Here is a 16541-nt window from a genome sequence, read left to right as displayed (position 1 = left end):
ACGTAGGAGCTCGACAAAGAGAGAGCAACCAAGTAGCAACGGCTAGAGGCGTGGAAAATTTCCATGTTAAAATGTGCGTATACAGGGGGCGTTCAAGCGCCTAGCGCACTTGATACTGGAATTCACCTAGTCCTCTGCGAAGTGTAGTTACAGTGAGTTGTCGTAGCTATATGCGCCACGACTTTTACTGCCATCTGCACGACGTGTTGGCATCTCGCGATGCAAAAACGGCAGAGCGGCCTGTCGGATCGAGGAGATGATGATGTGAGCTCTGAACACTACAAGACTTGCGCTGACCCGAGTGATGTCGGTGATTGATGGTTCGAGAAATTGGAGATCCGGACTGCGGCAACGATGATGAAGGTTTCCATGGCACGGAAAGTCGGGCAAAGTGCTTGCTTCTTGCCCCGAGTTGCACCCGCACATGTTGATCGTTGAATCGAGAAGATCTGCATGCGTCCGAATGCTGCGACATTTCGATGATTCTCCGCCCTCCCTCTCAGCCAGAGAAAAGATGTCTGACAACGTCTCTTCTAATCCGCGCTCTTTTGCTGCTCCAGACGCTGCGTGCTCTCTCCCTTGCGCTCCTCCTCGTGCGTGTCTTTATAATCGGAGCTGAATATCTGAGTCCCCGCTGAAGCGAATCGGGGCGGAAGACTGATGCGGTTGGACTGGGTTTGATAGCACTGGACAGGACTGACTGCAGAAGGTTGAGCGATGAAGAGAAAAGGGGCGAAGCTGCCTTATGATAACAAAGATCCAAGACAGAAAATGAAGACGAAGGAAACCCCCCAACACCATCCCCCCACCCCCCACCAACCCAGCCAATCGCGATAGGGCGACTGCGAGCCCCCTCGCAAGTCGCACCGCAAAAACGAAAAAGCTTCGAGAGGCTGAATGCGGCAGGGCGGAATTGCCGACTAAGAGGCAACATTGGCAAGACACTCCATCGCCATTGGTCCGTCCACGATTAAACCGCTGGCTCGCCATTGCGGGCTGGGGGGCGGACCGACGGACTGGCTTTGATCCGGGCGACCTCCTCCGTGGCAGCGGGGGGCTTCCCGGCAGCGCGATACGAGAAAAGGCTTGTTTGGAGATGTCGTGATGGGGAGAGGAGAGGGTTACATGATCTTCTTCTGGGAGGGGAATTGGTGGAAGAGGGGGAGAGGGGACTGGCGAGCGGATGTGACATTGCTGATCATGGCGAGGGAGGAGGGGGTGGTTCATGTGTACGTACCATTCTTCGCGAATTGAAGACTACATGGTATATTACTCGAGCGACAACGCTACACGGATTTTTTTTTACAAAGACCGACTCTGCTGTCTCTCTTTCTCGCTCGCGCCCCTTTGTCGAGACGAGGCAAGATGATTACTCAACGTCCAGCACGAGCAAATCCACCTCTAAGCCCTGGAGCCCTGTCTTGAACAGCGTCGTCCCGCTAACCGTCCACCCGCCTGGTCCATACTTCACGCTGCTTGCGCCCGCCGCTTTGGGCAGCGCGACGGTAATGTTCTCTGTCGTGTCGACGTACTCGAGACTGACGACGCTGACGAGCATCTTGCTGCCCACGACCCACGCAGCAGCGTCGACGCGGCTCCTGCCCTCCACGACCAGCGATGTCGTCGGCGCCGCAAGCAGCAAGCCCGCCACGTCGGCGGCCGTCATCACCTTTGCCAGGCTGGCTGTCACGTCGGCGAGGTCGGGCTGCGTGGGCCAGTCCCAGGCCACAATGCCTTTGGCGCCGTGGTTGATGCTCAGGACGGCCATGACGGCCTCCTCCTCGGCCGTCGGGTAGCGGCTCCAAAACGTCTCGTTGCCAAACGCCTGCGGCACGCCCCAGAAGCCCTTTGGCTCCTGGCCCAGCCACGTCTGGTAGTCGCGGAACAGGTCGAGGCGCAGCGAGATGTCTTCGAAGTTGCCGTTGCAGTCGTCGCAGCCGCAGCAGCCGTAGGTCGTGTTGCACGGCGTGAAGTAGACTTCGCTGTAGGACGTGTTGACGGCGATGGGGTAGACGTCGCTGAGGATGATGTCGGCGCCTGCCGAGTAGTTGGCGTAATAGAAGTTGTAGCAATTGAGGCAGAGCGAGACGGGGTGGTACGGGTCCAGCGATTTAATCAGGTCGTACGTGTCCTTGGTCGCGTTGAGAGTGTCGCTTTGGCCATCGGGCTCGTCCCCCTGTTGGTGTTTAGGTTGGTGTTTTCCTACTTGGCACGTCTTCTCTCATGGGGGGATGCTTACCGTATACCACAAGAGCATGGACTTGCGGGCTTTGTATCGATTCACCTGTTCGGTGACTGACGAAAGATTTTTGTACGTCCACCTCATGTCGAACATGACCCAGAGACCAATTTCATCGCAGGTGTCCATGAAAAGGTCAAACTCGGTAAAGTTAAAGGCCTTGTTGTCGAGGGCTGCGTCGGGAACCACGTGGACAATATTGTATCCATATTCCTTATAAGTGCGGGCGTTTTCGACGATTGCTTTTTGGAAGTATCCGTCCCAGGAGCCGTAAAAGGAGTACGGTAGGAGCGGAGTGAAGGAAGTGCTTTTGGAAAGATAGTCTTGAACTTGCAGGCCGCCGTACAGTTTGTCCAGTTTCGTAACACTTCCGCCGTCGGCGCGCGCGGGGAGCTTGAAGAGCTGCGTGTTTACCTCGTACGACTGGTTGCCGTCGATCGATGCTGCTACGATGGTGATGTTGTATGGCTCGTTTTGCGCCTTGATTTTTTCGAGAGAAAACTGGAATTCATTGCCGGTCGTGTTGACAGAAACATTCCTATCTGCCACCAAGGAGAGGCCGTTGTCCGAAATGGAAATGTCAATGTACAGAAAGTCGAAAGCCGATGTTGTTTGAGTGTCTTTGTGGTAGACGCTGTTGAAGAATGGCTCGCCGATGACCTCGGACAGTCTGGCATCAACTATGAAACTGGCAGTCGTGTCACTTTCGAGGTACAAATTCATCCGTGGATACGCCTGGACATCCAAGCGCGGTTCAGCTGAACGGGCGGGCTCGTAGAGCCAGCCGCCCGGCTCGAAGGAAGCATTTCTGCATGCATGTCAACATGGATGATTTGGGACTGGACTTGCAGACACCATACGCGGGGCGGTAGGCCTTTCCACACCATACTGTGTTCCTGCGTCAGAAACGTGGCGTAGTGGAGGAAGGAGGGTTTCACGCACTATCAACGCCAGGCGGCGCATTAAATAGGGCATCTGCAGCTTTTGCGACTGGCAGGTCAAACAAAAATAGAAAATCAAACGTCAGGTAAGCAAGCGCGAGGAGAGCGGCCATTATCAAGGTACCCGAGCCAGGGCTTGCAGAGCAATCGAGGGGAACGCAGAGCTCGTGGCGTACCAGACGACGCCGCTAAAATGGCGAATCAGCATTTATACAGAGAGAGGACACTGGGTGTGATTGCAAAGGTGACATGCAGGGCACCCGTCGGAACTCTCACCGAATACCGCCCTTTGAAATGGAACTGCGGGGTCGTCGCGCCCCAGCGTCACATCGTGAAGGTACTCTAGATAAGAGAGACGTGCGGACGCAATGTTGTTTTTGAAGAGTGGGAGACTGAGAGGGGCTCACCCTCGCCCGCGCTGGCGGTGCAGACATGGCTATGCCAAAGTTGCGCTCGAGGCGGTCCATGGTTCTCGACGACATGGACGTAGGCTGGAATAGGAAGGTCATTTTGGAGTGGAATGTCCAACTCCACGACAAACGTGGCGGCACGGCGTGGCGTAGGTACGAACAGGGTTTGCTTATGTCATGCATAGACATACTCCAAGACTCCAAGAGGCCAAGGAAGCCCTGCCCGTCGCATCACGGGTCAATCTTCCTGCGAGAACCCGCTGACCATCTCACACATCGCCGCTCGCCTTTTCCTCCATCGACGTTGGATATAGTTCCGCCGCCCACGTTGCGCAGACTCAGCCAAGATGAGCCTCTTCCATCATGCCGCTCACTCCCACCACGTGCATTAGCCAAACCTGCGCAGTCGCGATGCTCTCCGGCGGCCATCTCCCACGCCTCGTTGTAGGTGTTGACTGAATCGGCTTTTTGCCCAGCTCAATAACGCCAACGACGGCTGCGCGTGTCGCTCCTTCCTTTCTTCTCACGCTGCCACTACCCTCAGCTGTCAGTCGGTGCCATCTGACTGCAAAAATGGCCTCTTCTACATTACCATGGCCTGACGGTCTCTCCCCTATGTTGTTTTCATTCTCCAGCTCCTCGTCCTACCTCCTGCAAAAAGCAAGCAGCAGCCTGCAGCCAAAACAGAGAGATCGACGTTGTTGTGAAACGCGACAGCGCTATGAAACGCAGCCTTTTCTCCGCCATGTCCAAGGTCACCTCTCTCCTTGGAAACAAAAACCCCTTTGCGCAGCCCATGGATCCAAACGAGCATACCGTCTGGCTGCAAGATAACACGGCCTATAGGCCCAAAGGTGGCAATGGCAACTCCTGGGAGGCCGAGTTCGTGGCCGCCTTTTTCGCCAAAAATCCAAACCGCACCAGAATCACTGAGATGGTTGCCGACGTTGCCGACAAGCTGAATCTGGGGCACGGCGATGCCTCAGAAGAGACGATAGCAAAGCGCCTCGAGCCGTGGACGACGGAGATCCTGCCCGGGCACACCGTCCGCATCAGCATCGGGGGCAGGCAGGAAGCGAAATTGGGGCCCGGAGGCAGCAGCGGCGTCAGCAAGAACGTGATCCCCATGGCAGCAGCAGGCAAGGAGACGGAAGACGGCGACACGGTCGACTCTCACGCCGTGGGCGTCGACACGCACCCCATGACGACGACGTACGCCGAAGCGAAGGGTTGGGCCGTCATTTCCGACATTGACGACACTATCAAGATCACGGGCACGGGCGACATTCCCGCCGTCCTGCGGAGCACCTTTGTCGACGACCCCACGCCCGTCGATGGCATGCCAGCCTTGTACGCCCATCTGCACCGCGCCCTCAATAAGGCTCCGTTCTGGTACCTGTCAGCCTCGCCCTACAACCTGTATCCGTTCCTGCATGAATTCCGCAACGCGCATTACCCCCCTGGCCCACTGCTGCTCTGGAATGCGTCGTGGATGGACGTGTCGGCCTTCGTGCTCGCCCTGACCAAGGAGCCCGAAAAGTACAAGTGCGACAAGATGCGCGAGCTGCACCGCAACTTTCCCTCGCGCGCCTTTGTCTGCATCGGCGACAGCACGCAGCGCGACCCCGAAGCGTATGCCCAAATGGCGCGCGAGTTCCCCCACTGGGTGCGCGCCATCTTCATCCGCCGCGTCACGGGCCCGAGCAACGACGAAAGCAAGACGGGGCCTGACCGGTTCGAGAAGGCGTTCAAGGGCCTCGATCGCGGCCTCTGGCACGTCTTTGACGACCCGACCGAGTTGTATGCCCGCGTCGATGCCTTGGTGGCTGGGGACCCGTTGGGCACGGGTAGCGGCACTGGCGATGCGCCGCCAACGGAGCCTGAGAGTTCGCAGAAGCGAGGCTGCGTCGTGCTTTGACTTTCCTCTTCTCAATGTGATGGGCATTATCCATAGCGGTTGCTGTTCATTGTGTACCTGATATTCCTGTTCATCCTTGCTAGCGTTATTACCGTGGCCGGGCAGGCATGGATCTCGCGAAGGAAGGTTTCGAAAGGAGATGTTCGTAGAGAGAAGGTTGAGCATTGCTTGTTCCCAAGGAGTTTGAATTCTCTTCGTTAACTTGTCCCTTTGCAAATTGTCTTCTCTTCATGTCTCTAGCCAACGATTGCTCCACGTGCAACGTGTTCTTCGTTTGTTGCTCTTTGCATTGCGTCGCTATATACCCTATCCCGTCAATGTCAACCGACAAGACAATTGTACAATCTCGTAGTGTCCACAGATCAGCTCAAGTTCCAGCTCCAGCTCCAATCCAAATCAACACCAAAGACGTGAACGCCAGCCAAAATCCAATCCAAACGTGACTCCGCCTAGCCCAGTCGAGCGCCCTTCCAATCTAGAACAGACAGAAACAACAATCTTTTTCTACATCAACGCAACCGCAACGCCAATTCCCAACGACAAGGTCAACCCGCCCATGACCAGCCCCACGCCCACCATCGCGCGCTGTACGGCGCGTTTCTGCTGCGGGCTGGCCTCGTACCTCCTCTTCCCACCGCCAAACTCCCCTTCCTCTTCCTCCTCACTTTCCTCGCTCAACTCGGGCTCCGCCTCCCCACCCAAAACCTTACGTACCGCCTCCCTATCCCTCCGCGCCTGCTCCGCCATCCACTCGTCAACGATGCCGCTGTACTCGGCAGCGCCGTAGTGGCCAGTGGCCTCGCGGAGCCAGCTGCCGCCCTTGCGCGCGGTCGGCAGGCCTAGGTCACGCAGCATCAGGTCGAGCAGCGGCAGGCTGTCGAAGAAGAGATCCGCCATGACGGCGCCGAAGCCGTGCGGATAGCGCCAGCGGCCGTAGCGCGCGTGCAGGATCGTCTCGAAGGTGGCGTGGGCTTGAACTTCGTCGGCTGCCTGCGCGTCGGCAGATTTTTCGACTTCGAGGGCGTCGCCGTCTTCCTCTTTCAGCTCCTTGAGCGAGGACGAGGGCTTGCGGCTTGCGGGTGACGGGAAGGGGAACGAGAAGGCGACGGCGCTGTCGGGCGTGTGCACGCGCTCGAGCTCGTACGTGGAAGACGAGAGGCGCGAGGACGAGGGCGAGCTGCCCGGCGTGCGCCCTGGAGACGACGGAGGCGTCTGCTCCGGGGTCGACGGGAGATCGGCAGCGCTGGTGCTACTGGCGTTGCCGTTGCCGTTGCTAGTGCTCCCGACACTGGTGCTGCTAGGCTCTAGAGATGCAATGCGATGCTCGAAGAAGGCCGTGATCCAAAGCGCCTGAATCTGCGCCAGAAGCGCCGTGATGGGCGTGCGAGTGGCACCCGAAAAAGCCAGCGTGCGGTTCGCCGTGATGCGCGAGGGCGGCGCCATGAAGCGGTGCAGCAGGTAGGCGTGGTCGAGCGTGCCTGACGCCGGGTCGATGGGATCCCGGGGTTGCTGATGTCGCAGGTGAGGCGGTGCAGCAGCCTCCGGTTGGGATGTGAGGCACGGCAATTTGCTCTTGATCTGGGCATCAGCCTCGGCCACCATAGGCTTGTACAGTTCGTTTTCCTTGGCGCTGAGAATGTGTGGTAGTCCCAGTTCAGCCCCAATGTCGATGCCGTTACGGGTAAACTTCATCGTCGGGCCATGCTTCCAACCGGAGCAGCAGACCATGGCATCAATGTTTTTCAGACTTGTTCCATTCGAGAGGTGAATCTCGCGGTCTCCAAGCTCATCCACGTCCGCCACGTGTATATTGACCATGCCCTTGCGGATAAACTCGTATACGTCCGAGTCGTAATTCAACAGTCCTCGGCCGGTGGCTACCCACCAAAGGTCATACCACGGTCTCAGCTTTTCAATCTCTTCGTGTTCCTCGAAACGGGTGTTCTTTTCCAGAGTGTGTTGCATGACGTTTTTGGCGAACCACTTAACAAACGCGCGTCCTCTCTCTGTCCGCTGGAGGAAATTTCTGGGGCCGTCCCAACCGTCGGCGTCGCCCCAGATGCAAGGGAACAGCCAAGTTACCATGCGTGTCATGATAAGGCTCTCGGCGAGAACTTTGAATGGCGTCATTCCTATAAGAGAGTATTAGCATAGACCCTTTTCCTATATTTGCCAAGGTTATATTTACGTGTCGGTCCCATCCAACAAGCTCCGTGGCCGCTTTCTCTCAGAATCCACTGCACCTTGACGCCAGCATTCGCAAATGCCCAGACGACATCATAGGCTGATTTGTTGCCAGCAAAGACAGCAACTGATCTCGTCTTTTGTGGATCCAGCAAATGTTTCTTGGGGCCAAAGTCTCGGCTGTGGAAAAGGGATCCAGTGTACTTGTCTTGTCCTGGGAAACTTGGTAGTTTCGGCTCTGAAGTGACGCCAATGCAGACGGTCATTTTCGAGGCGTGGATAAAACACGTTTCTTTCGTATCCGACCCTTCAGGTCCCGCAGCGATCTTGAGAAGCCATCCGTCCTCCTGGAGATCTTCTGCTTCCTCAAGCTTTTGGTTGAAACGGCATCGGCGAGCCAGGTCGTAGTGATTTGCAAAATCCTCGAGGTATCGCCGCACAACATCTCCGGGAATATGCTTCCCCAATTCGACGCCGTAGATTTCCGGTGTCATTGGGAAATCGCTGAATTCAAAGTAGCCCATGACGGAGTTTGTCTTCAGATGTGGGTACAGCCTGTCGCGAGCCCATACTCCTCCAATTGATGTACCGGCTTCGAGTATAATCAAGGATGCGTCTGGGTTCACTGAAAGATAGGTACGGGCCATGGCGAGGCCGTGGAAGCCTGCAAAGCAAGTTAGACGCCATTGACTTGAAGGTTGTCATTTTCCTTACCTGCCCCGACAATCACCATGTCACAATGCTCTGCTGTATCCATTTTGCCAGTCCGAAGCTCAGGGTGCCAAATAGGCTCTTTGTGTAGCACAACGCCAGAACGAGACGCAAAAGGGCGAGATGGGGTACACGCAAGTATTTAACTCAATCTCAAAGTCTTGGGATTTAACTGGACAATGAGCCGCAATGTTCCGGACGGAACATAGATTAAGTAGATTTTGCCTTGGCAGCAACACTTGCAGAAGCAAAACCCAAGATTGAAACTCTGCTTGGCTTGTTCTAGGCTGTCCCCCGCCACTCCACATCTTGACTTGAGGTTTGCGCCCAATGATGAGATTCACGATGGGTGCTGATGGTAGTTCTGACAAGGCTGTGGTCAAGTCTGGTTCATGCTATCGGTAGACGTAGGGCGGCGCATAGTGCCGGACCCTGTAACAGGACGATGTGAAGCGCCACTAGGGTACGCCTAGACCTCGTGGGAAAGTCGGACATCCCGGTCCATCACTAGATTCTTATTAGTTTTGCTCGTAGCCGGCCAGAACGTCTTCTCAATTGGCGCCTCATTCTGCTTCAGATTCAGCTTTGCTTCAAAAGCTGTTCGACGGCATTTCCACGTGCCGCTGTTGCAGACTGCATTGCTTGGCTCGTGGCTTGCATCGCCCCAATCAACCCCAATCATTACGCTGGCTCTGAATAGACCGGGATATACTTGGAAAAGTGTGGCTATAGCGCCCAGTCATTCTGAGCATCAAGAATCCGGGCGTTAGGTCAAAATAAGGTTGAGCGCAGATCAAAGATTGGGCGGAGAGCGGGATGGTTTTAGCGGGAACCAATCAAGCTGTTCGGAGAACAGCGCGCCGGGCTCTATCGTCCCATTCCTGCCCTTCCGAGTCGTTATACATTTTTCAAATGCTTCTCATGACGCAAGGTGTCCACGCCAGTCTTTCCAAGACAGTGTACAGTTGGACAGCCGAGCTTATCGTGGGAGCTGCGAACTGTTCGGAAACGAAACGGACAGAGGTGCGATTGAAGGGCCGACGATGCTGATTCAAATTGCTATCTGCTTTGCGCGGTAGGATGGTTCATTCGTCGAGCTTGACAAGAGTCAGGAACCGGGTGGTCGGGTAGCAGTGCAGTCGAGCGCTGACCGGTCCAGCAGGTGTGCACGCGGAAATCATCACGTCGTGGGAAGAACGTCTTGGGCGATGAGGGTTCGTGTCATGGTCCGCAATCAGGTACTGCTGGTGATAGGCCGTTGATACCCGGGTGTTCTTCATTGGAAGAGGAGGCTGGTGTGGGCGCTGAGTATGTTCGGCAATCGCAAGCTGGGCGCGAAGACGAGTGAGTGACGACAGTGAGGTGTCGGTGATGACGATGTTCGAAGATGGACGTCGAGAGAAGCGTAAGAGTCTGGGGAGAGGTGCTTGGCGGGCTGCAAGGGCGCTAGTCCGTACCTGGCTGCTGGCAAGCGAGGCAGCTCCATTATTCGGAACGGGACGCCCAACCCATAACATCTCCACTCGCAATTACAACCTCAGCTCCAACACCTTTTGCTTCTCGACGCTGACCTCATGAACCCCGTCGTCGACCTTCTCCGTGAGCTTGACCACAAGATGATTTCCGCTTCCGGCCAATCCGACCATTGTCTATACACACTCCAAATCCCCTCTGATGGACTACAATGGCTGGAGACAACAACACGGACCCAATGGCCTGTTTGAAGCTGGTGGAGACATGTCACCTGCCACATCAGTCATGATGCGCCGACTAGAATGCCGTCTCGCGTTCATCCATCCCGTGTTCGGAATAGGTGACGAGCACTTGCTTAAGGTTCCTCCCAAGCTTTCCAGTTGACTCAAGCTCGCCGACACCTTCACGGCAGTTCAGAGACACGGAGGCCAACCTGGAATGTCGGGCCGTGTGTCTATCCAAAAGAGCAATCTTCCGTGCAAGCGAGGGGAAGGCCGCCCGGCATTTGCCCAGGTGAAACGCACAAATGGCTCCACTCGACGACTTGAACTTGTTCCTGTGCATCCAGTCGGACGGCCGCGCACGCTTTGCAAATCTATCCATCGCCGAGTGTCTCGTTTCAACAGACGCTGTTGTTTCGTGGCTCCTTGGCAAGGTCTGCCTGGGGCTGGATTTTCCCGCCAAACAACGGTCGAAGCCCCAAACAAACTGCTCTCGAGCTGCGGAAGAGCCCGCCCCGAGTGCACTTCGCGCTCCGCGACCGCCCGCCAAAGCTCCAGGTTGCGTTGAAGACGGAGAGCCGCATGTTCCACCATCCATGTTTACTATTTCCTATAGGGAAGTTTCAAAAGCCTGCCCGTTCCATCCATGTTCTTCTCCGGGTGACTGCTCCGCCCCGGTTCTCCTGCAATGCTCGACGACGGCCCGTAATCTGTCGATTGCCCCTGCTCTAGTTATAGGACAGCCCAGTCTGTGCTCCGTCCAGGGATTGCTTTTACCCTGTAGCAGCTCGTCTGCCTCGCATCTATAAAATCGAAACGCTGCTGTTCCCTGCCCGTTCGACAGGAGATCCCTCGCCCAACACCACCTACCTTCCTTCCTTTGCATCCACAGTCAATCGTTGGAGTCTTTCAAAATGTTCAAATCTCTTCTTTCTGCAGCTGCCCTGGTTGGCAGTGCTCTCGCTCTTAGCTCTCCTCCTTCGGGTGCCCTGACCGTTGGTTCCAGCGGCAAATACTCCAAGATCCAGGATGCCGTCGACGCCCTCGACACGAGCTCCAGCTCCGACCAAACCATCTTCATCTACAAGGGCACCTATGAGGAGCAGGTTGTCGTCCCTGAGCTGAAGGGCTCTCTTACTGTCTACGGTTCCTCCGACTCCGAGACCGACTACAGCTCCAACACCGTCACCATCACGGCCGGCAAGAGCCAGGACGACGGCCTCGACAATGACGGCACGGCCACTCTTGCCGTCCACACTGGAAACTTTTTCATGTACAACGTCAACGTCGCCAACTCCCACGGCGAGGGCAGCCAGGCGGTAGCCCTTTCTGCCTACGCCGACGGCAACATGGGCTTTTACGCTTGCCAATTCACTGGTTACCAAGACACTCTCCTCGCTCAGGAGGGTAACCAGATCTACAGCAAGTGCTACATTGAAGGCGCCACCGAGTAAGTGACCTAGTTCAGGGCCGCCAGATGCCTCGTTGTTGCGGCTGCTAACCGGTTCAGCTTTATTTTTGGCCAAGAAGCCGTTGCGTGGTTCGAGGGTTGCACGATTGGCGTGTTGGCCGCAAAGTCCGGATACGTCACCGCCAACGGTCGCAAATCAGACTCGAGCGCCTCGTACTACGTCATCAACAACAGCAAAGTCCAGGCTGGCAGCGGCCAATCCGTCTCCTCCGGCGCCTACTACCTCGGCCGCCCCTGGGGCGAGTACGCGCGCGTCGTCTTCCAGAACAGCGAGCTCAGCGACGTCATCAACGCAGCCGGCTGGTCCGTCTGGAACGACGACGAGCCGCGCACGTCGGGCGTCACGTTTGCCGAGTACAAGAACACGGGCGACGGCGCCTCGACCAGCTCGCGCGCCTCGTTCTCCAAGCAGCTCAGCTCCGCCGTCAAGCTGTCCGACCTCATCTCCGACTACTCGAGCTGGGCCGACAGCACCTTCATTTCGTAAACCACTCGCTGCTCGTACGAGCTGGCTGTGTTTGCGGTTTTGCGCTTGCCTGTATCTACTTCACCCCCTTTTTGCATCTTGCATCGGGCCTGCGGCGTTGTTGCTTCGTATACCGCGTCATCGTCACCAATTGAATAAAAGCGCAAATGCTTGAGCTGGTAGAGCTTGCAATGTATCCGTCGATCAACATTTTTCCGTATTCGACGTGGTGGTTGTGAGGGCAGGGGTCCTCCCAGTCCGCTGCTCTGCTCAGGGTCTTGTACCCGGAACTGGGGCCAAACTCTGTTGTACATACTGCAAAAGCTTAATTGCATATACTGAAGGGAGAGATTTACAGCGCGTTCTTGATGTCCACTGGTGTCTTCGCAGCTTCGAAGCTCGAACGGCTCGACCGTTGTGTCTTCGTCTCTCCATTGCATGTTCGTATCCGGTGGGTAAAACGTGCTCCCACTAGTCTAGCCGCCGTTCCATCAAACAACCGTCGCAGCCGTATCCGTACGGCTATCGCCATCCCGTTTGCTGCCGTCCGTCTCGCTCGTGTCCGCCCGCCTCGCACGGCAAAGTAAATCAGACCACTCGGACCTCGCATCTTCCCAGTCTTTGCGTCCAAATTGAGCAATCAGCTAGAGCTTGATACCATGCAAGCACTCTTAAGCATCACTGCGGAAGCGCCAAGGGACGCGATTTGCTCAACCTAATCAACGCCCGTCAAGCCACACGCGGATGCGGCGGGGAAGTTGCTGGTGCCGATCTCATGCAAGTCATGCGAGTGATGTCTAAAAATTGCGACCGTGCTACATGTCTATCGTGATGGGTTGGTATTTTGGGCGAGTGCTTCGCGTGGTATTGCATGTAGGCAAAGACGCGCTTTACTGTATCGCCACATGCTGATGGGCGTGAGTTGTTAGCATTTGGATTTGCGTTTGTCCGTATCGGTTGAACCTTTGGCGGAGGAGAGCTGAATACAACATAATGAAGGGACTGGGGAAGCGCATTTAGAGCAGCGAGGCAAAAGATGGGAGCTGGACAATAAATAGGTGCGCCAGGTACGTAGATGGGAGGAGCGTGCGTCGGCGGCGGAGGCGCCGTCGGATACCTCAGGCAAGCGGCGGAACAGAGGCTTCTTGGGTTGTTTGAAGTTCTTGAGTATGTGCTTGGACACTGGACAGCTCCTTACATTCATGATCTAGAAGGTCAAAGTTATCTGCGTGACAGCTATCAGAAGCTTCAATGCTCCCCGTCTGCCTGTAGTATACCTTGAATGTTAGTGCTGAAGAGCACGGAAAATCTATCTCATAGCCATGCGACGCTTGAATGCCCTCATCTGAACGCGATCTACCTTCGCTGGGGTGGAATCTTGAACTGCGAAGTTCCTTTTATCTGCTCTTGTAATGAAAAAGCGATGACTACTCGAAATGGCAGCGATGCGAAAATCTGAAATGCTCTCTATGCCCTCCCTATTCCTAGAACGATTTACCCCCCGTCCCACTGCAATCTACTCTAGCTAATGGGATATCTCGATGCCAGAGTCAAATGCTAAGATGTAGTCTTGGAAAAGACAAACTTCACACGCGAGCCCTCCTCTTTCAGCACATGCAGCAATGCTTCATCTTGGAGCATGTCCTCACAGTCAACAGCTTCCTCAGCCACGCGCTCATTCTCGTCTTCGTCCTCATCATCGTTCATGTCCAGGCGCGCGATGGCCTTTTTTGGCGCAGTCTTGCTCAGCAACGAGGTGTCGATATGCGCGTATTGCATCAGCGCCATCATGTCGCCACCCTTGGACTTTCTCAGTGAGTCGCGCTTGTCCTTGAGGGCCTTCTCCTGCGCCGTCACGTCGACTTGGCTCGCCTTGAGCAAGGTCGGGAGATCCTGCCACTCGTCATCTTCGTTATCGGTATCCTCGACGACCGCAGGGCTTTGGTCCGCTTGCTCCTCGATTGTGTCGTCCGAAGGAATCACGCCACCACCGTTGCCTTTACCTTCGCAAGGACAGGCAATGAGCTCGTGCGTCTGGCATCTGCCGCTCTCATCAAGCGTGAAGAGGTCGCGGAGGTCCTCTTTAGTGAAGCCAGATCCCGAGCTCTTGTTGTCGATGACGCTGTCGGCGAGGCTCTGCTTGCTCAATTGGCGCTGGTAAATCTTCTCGTCGAGTGCACCCATGGTGAGGAGGCGGTAGATCTTGCATGGACGCTTCTGTCCATCACGGTGGATGCGCGCCATGGCCTGCAGCTCGTGAGCAGGGTTCCAGTCGACATCGTAGAGAATCAATCGAGATGCTCCGATTAGGTTGATACCCACGCCGCCCGCCTTGGTCGACAGGAGAAAGGCAAATGTGGAAGAGGCAGGGGTGTTGTTGAATTTGTTGATCAAGTCCTGTCGCTTGTTTGCTGCCACGGAGCCGTCGATTCTGAGATACGAGTATGAAAGTGACGTAAGGAGGGTTCCTATCGTGTCTAATGTACTCGTATAGTGCGACACAATGACCACCTTCTCATCTGTATCGGTGCGGATCCGGTGTAGAAGACTGTCGAGGACCTGCAACTTCGCACTGGTGCCCGGACTCTTGAGGAGCTTCGGAGGGACGGCCTCCAGAACGGCTTTGGTTGTGCTATTGACGGCTTCCGGCTCAGGCGTATCATTCGGCGAGGTCAGAGACTTGGGATTGTTCAAGAGCTTTGGGTTGTTGCAGGCATGTTTCAGAATATTGATGAGCTGGAAAGCACTCTCACTGCTGCCTCCGAGGGCGCCCCTGAACACCGACGAAGCGACAATGTTGCGGTAGATCTCGGCCTGAGCATTGGTGGGCTGGCAAAGGAGGATGTGTTCTGTCTTCGGAGGCAAGTATTTGGAGAGGACGTCTGCCTTGCGTCGGAGCATGAATTGTTCCACCAACCTGTCCAGCTCCTCTTGCCGAGCTTGTCCCTTTTCTCTGTCTTTGGCAGTCGCTTCGGGCTGTGAGGCTTTCACAATCGGACCCTCAAATTCTCTCTTGAATGTTGAGAGCTTGCCGAGGCAGCCAGGATTGACCAAGTCGGCCACAGCATGAAATTCCAGGAGGTTGTTTGAAAAAGGCGTACCAGAGAGTGACACTATCTTGTCACAGTTGAGCGAGCGGATTGCGGCTGAGGATTTGTTCTTTGCTGTCTTGAGGCGATGGCTCTCGTCGAGAACAATGAGGCCAATCTGGCAATCTCTGCTGATCTCTTCGTAGGACTTTTGCAGCTTCTCGTAGCCAATGATCATGACGTGGTAGCATTTCCCCTTGGTGAAGTCTCTCAGGCGCTTCTTCTGATCATCGGCAACAAACACACCTATTCTCTCTCTGCCCAGCCACTTGCGGAACTCTTTACGCCAGTTCTGAACGGTTCCAGCAGGGCAAACGACCAGGGCCTTTTTGACAACGGGCGGCTCCTCATAGATTGGACTCTGCTTTAAAAGCGTCCATATCAAGGTTATTGACTGTAAAGTCTTGCCGAGACCCATTTCGTCAGCGAGGATGGCGCCCTGTCCGTGTGGAGACCCCAATCCCATGACACACTCGTACAAGAACGAGACACCTTCTCGCTGGTGCTCTCGGAGATGCTTCGACAGGATTGGGTCAATCACGACGTCGACCACCTGCTTCCCCTTGGGTACATCCGCAGATGGGGGTCTCTTCATCACGAGCGCACCAGGAGCATTCGGGTCGTGTCGCGGTTGAGGCACAGCTGTTTTGGCCACCAAGGGCAGGGCGCTCTTGTCCAGCAGAGGATTTTTGAACTTCCCGTTTGTGGCCTGACTGCTTCCTGTAGCCGCAACATTGACATGGTCAACTTGCTTGGCCTCAAGCTTGTCCTGTTTGGTACGCGATTTCAAGCTGAGGAGAGGCTTCTTCCCATCTCGTGTCTTTGCCGCCGGTGCTGGTGCTTTGAATGCCGGAGCAGGCGTGGGATTCAGAAACGGCTTGCCGGCAAGATAGTCCTTTTTCGCAATAATGGTATCCACCTCAATTTCCTTGCCTCCAACCGACATGGTCGAGCCAGGCAGCAGCGGCATACTGCAATTCGATTTTCCCATTTCGCGTCCATCGATATCTTGCAGGTATGCGTAGCCACCCCTAACAGAAAGTACGCCATCACCATCCCAAGTTTTGTTCTTCTTCGTGGTAAACTTGCGCCATAGAACTGTGTAGTAGGCCTCGGCGTCGTCGCCGCCACCACCACCGTTTTCTGGGGTCGCCACTGGATTCACGATCGAGAGAAGCGGTTTGCGGACAGCATGAGGAGGTGTTGGGTCATTGCTGACGGTGCTTTGAGGAATCGAGTCATGATTGCTGGCGGTACGTGGAGGTAGCGGGTCAAGGCCTTCGGAAACGCGTCTTCGCTTCGGGGGCGGTGGGCCGGCTGATTCCGATGTCTGAGATGCAGGCTGGTTGGCAGATGGTCTTCGGGTGAGTAGAGGAGATTTGAAAGGCTTCATGTTTACACGGAGAGAGAGTGAGGTG

At 55.6% G+C, this 16541-nt stretch overlaps 7 protein-coding genes across 7 annotated transcripts; 2 read left to right on the top strand and 5 right to left on the bottom strand.

Annotated features, from left to right (window-relative positions):
* Nucleotides 1-515: 515 nt before the first annotated feature.
* Nucleotides 516-1368, bottom strand: BKA78DRAFT_154792 (uncharacterized protein). The gene has a single exon (XM_066883003.1). It carries the CDS (start codon nt 1225-1227, stop codon nt 604-606), a length of 624 nt encoding a protein of 207 aa, XP_066743663.1. The 5' UTR covers nt 1228-1368; the 3' UTR covers nt 516-603.
* On the bottom strand, nt 1145-3691 carry BKA78DRAFT_317307 (uncharacterized protein). Its single transcript, XM_066888701.1, has 5 exons — nt 3457-3691; nt 3182-3368; nt 3100-3127; nt 2240-3047; nt 1145-2176 (listed from the first exon to the last, which is right to left on the bottom strand). The coding sequence occupies exons 2-5, from the start codon at nt 3291-3293 to the stop codon at nt 1370-1372; spliced, it is 1755 nt and encodes a 584-aa protein (XP_066743662.1). The 5' UTR covers nt 3294-3368; nt 3457-3691; the 3' UTR covers nt 1145-1369.
* A 620-nt stretch (nt 3692-4311) lies between these two features.
* On the top strand, nt 4312-5508 carry BKA78DRAFT_252718 (uncharacterized protein; the record flags this gene model as incomplete). The annotated part of the gene is made up of 1 exon (XM_066884760.1): nt 4312-5508. The coding sequence occupies one exon, from the start codon at nt 4312-4314 to the stop codon at nt 5506-5508; it is 1197 nt and encodes a 398-aa protein (XP_066743661.1).
* A 504-nt stretch (nt 5509-6012) lies between these two features.
* BKA78DRAFT_353846 (uncharacterized protein) lies at nt 6013-8449 on the bottom strand (the record flags this gene model as incomplete). The annotated part of the gene is made up of 3 exons (XM_066891625.1): nt 6013-7640; nt 7697-8356; nt 8407-8449. 3 exons carry the CDS (start codon nt 8447-8449, stop codon nt 6013-6015), a joined length of 2331 nt encoding a protein of 776 aa, XP_066743660.1.
* Nucleotides 8450-9939: 1490 nt separating this feature from the next.
* On the bottom strand, nt 9940-10853 carry BKA78DRAFT_154758 (uncharacterized protein). The gene has a single exon (XM_066883002.1). The coding sequence runs from the start codon at nt 10693-10695 to the stop codon at nt 10174-10176; it is 522 nt and encodes a 173-aa protein (XP_066743659.1). The 5' UTR covers nt 10696-10853; the 3' UTR covers nt 9940-10173.
* Nucleotides 10854-11011: 158 nt separating this feature from the next.
* Nucleotides 11012-12055, top strand: BKA78DRAFT_296651 (pectinesterase-like protein; the record flags this gene model as incomplete). Its single annotated transcript, XM_066886646.1, has 2 exons — nt 11012-11547; nt 11608-12055. 2 exons carry the CDS (start codon nt 11012-11014, stop codon nt 12053-12055), a joined length of 984 nt encoding a protein of 327 aa, XP_066743658.1.
* A 1171-nt stretch (nt 12056-13226) lies between these two features.
* On the bottom strand, nt 13227-16539 carry BKA78DRAFT_317302 (P-loop containing nucleoside triphosphate hydrolase protein). Its single transcript, XM_066888700.1, has one exon. It carries the CDS (start codon nt 16514-16516, stop codon nt 13592-13594), a length of 2925 nt encoding a protein of 974 aa, XP_066743657.1. The 5' UTR covers nt 16517-16539; the 3' UTR covers nt 13227-13591.
* Between the last annotated feature and the right edge of the window lie 2 nt (nt 16540-16541).

The sequence above is a fragment of the Phyllosticta capitalensis genome (genome assembly GCF_038381095.1).
Source record: "Phyllosticta capitalensis strain CBS 128856 chromosome Unknown BKA78scaffold_6, whole genome shotgun sequence".
Lineage (NCBI taxonomy): Eukaryota > Fungi > Ascomycota > Dothideomycetes > Botryosphaeriales > Phyllostictaceae > Phyllosticta > Phyllosticta capitalensis.
Note: the sequence above shows the minus strand (reverse complement) of the source record. Positions and strands in the feature narration are given on the sequence as shown.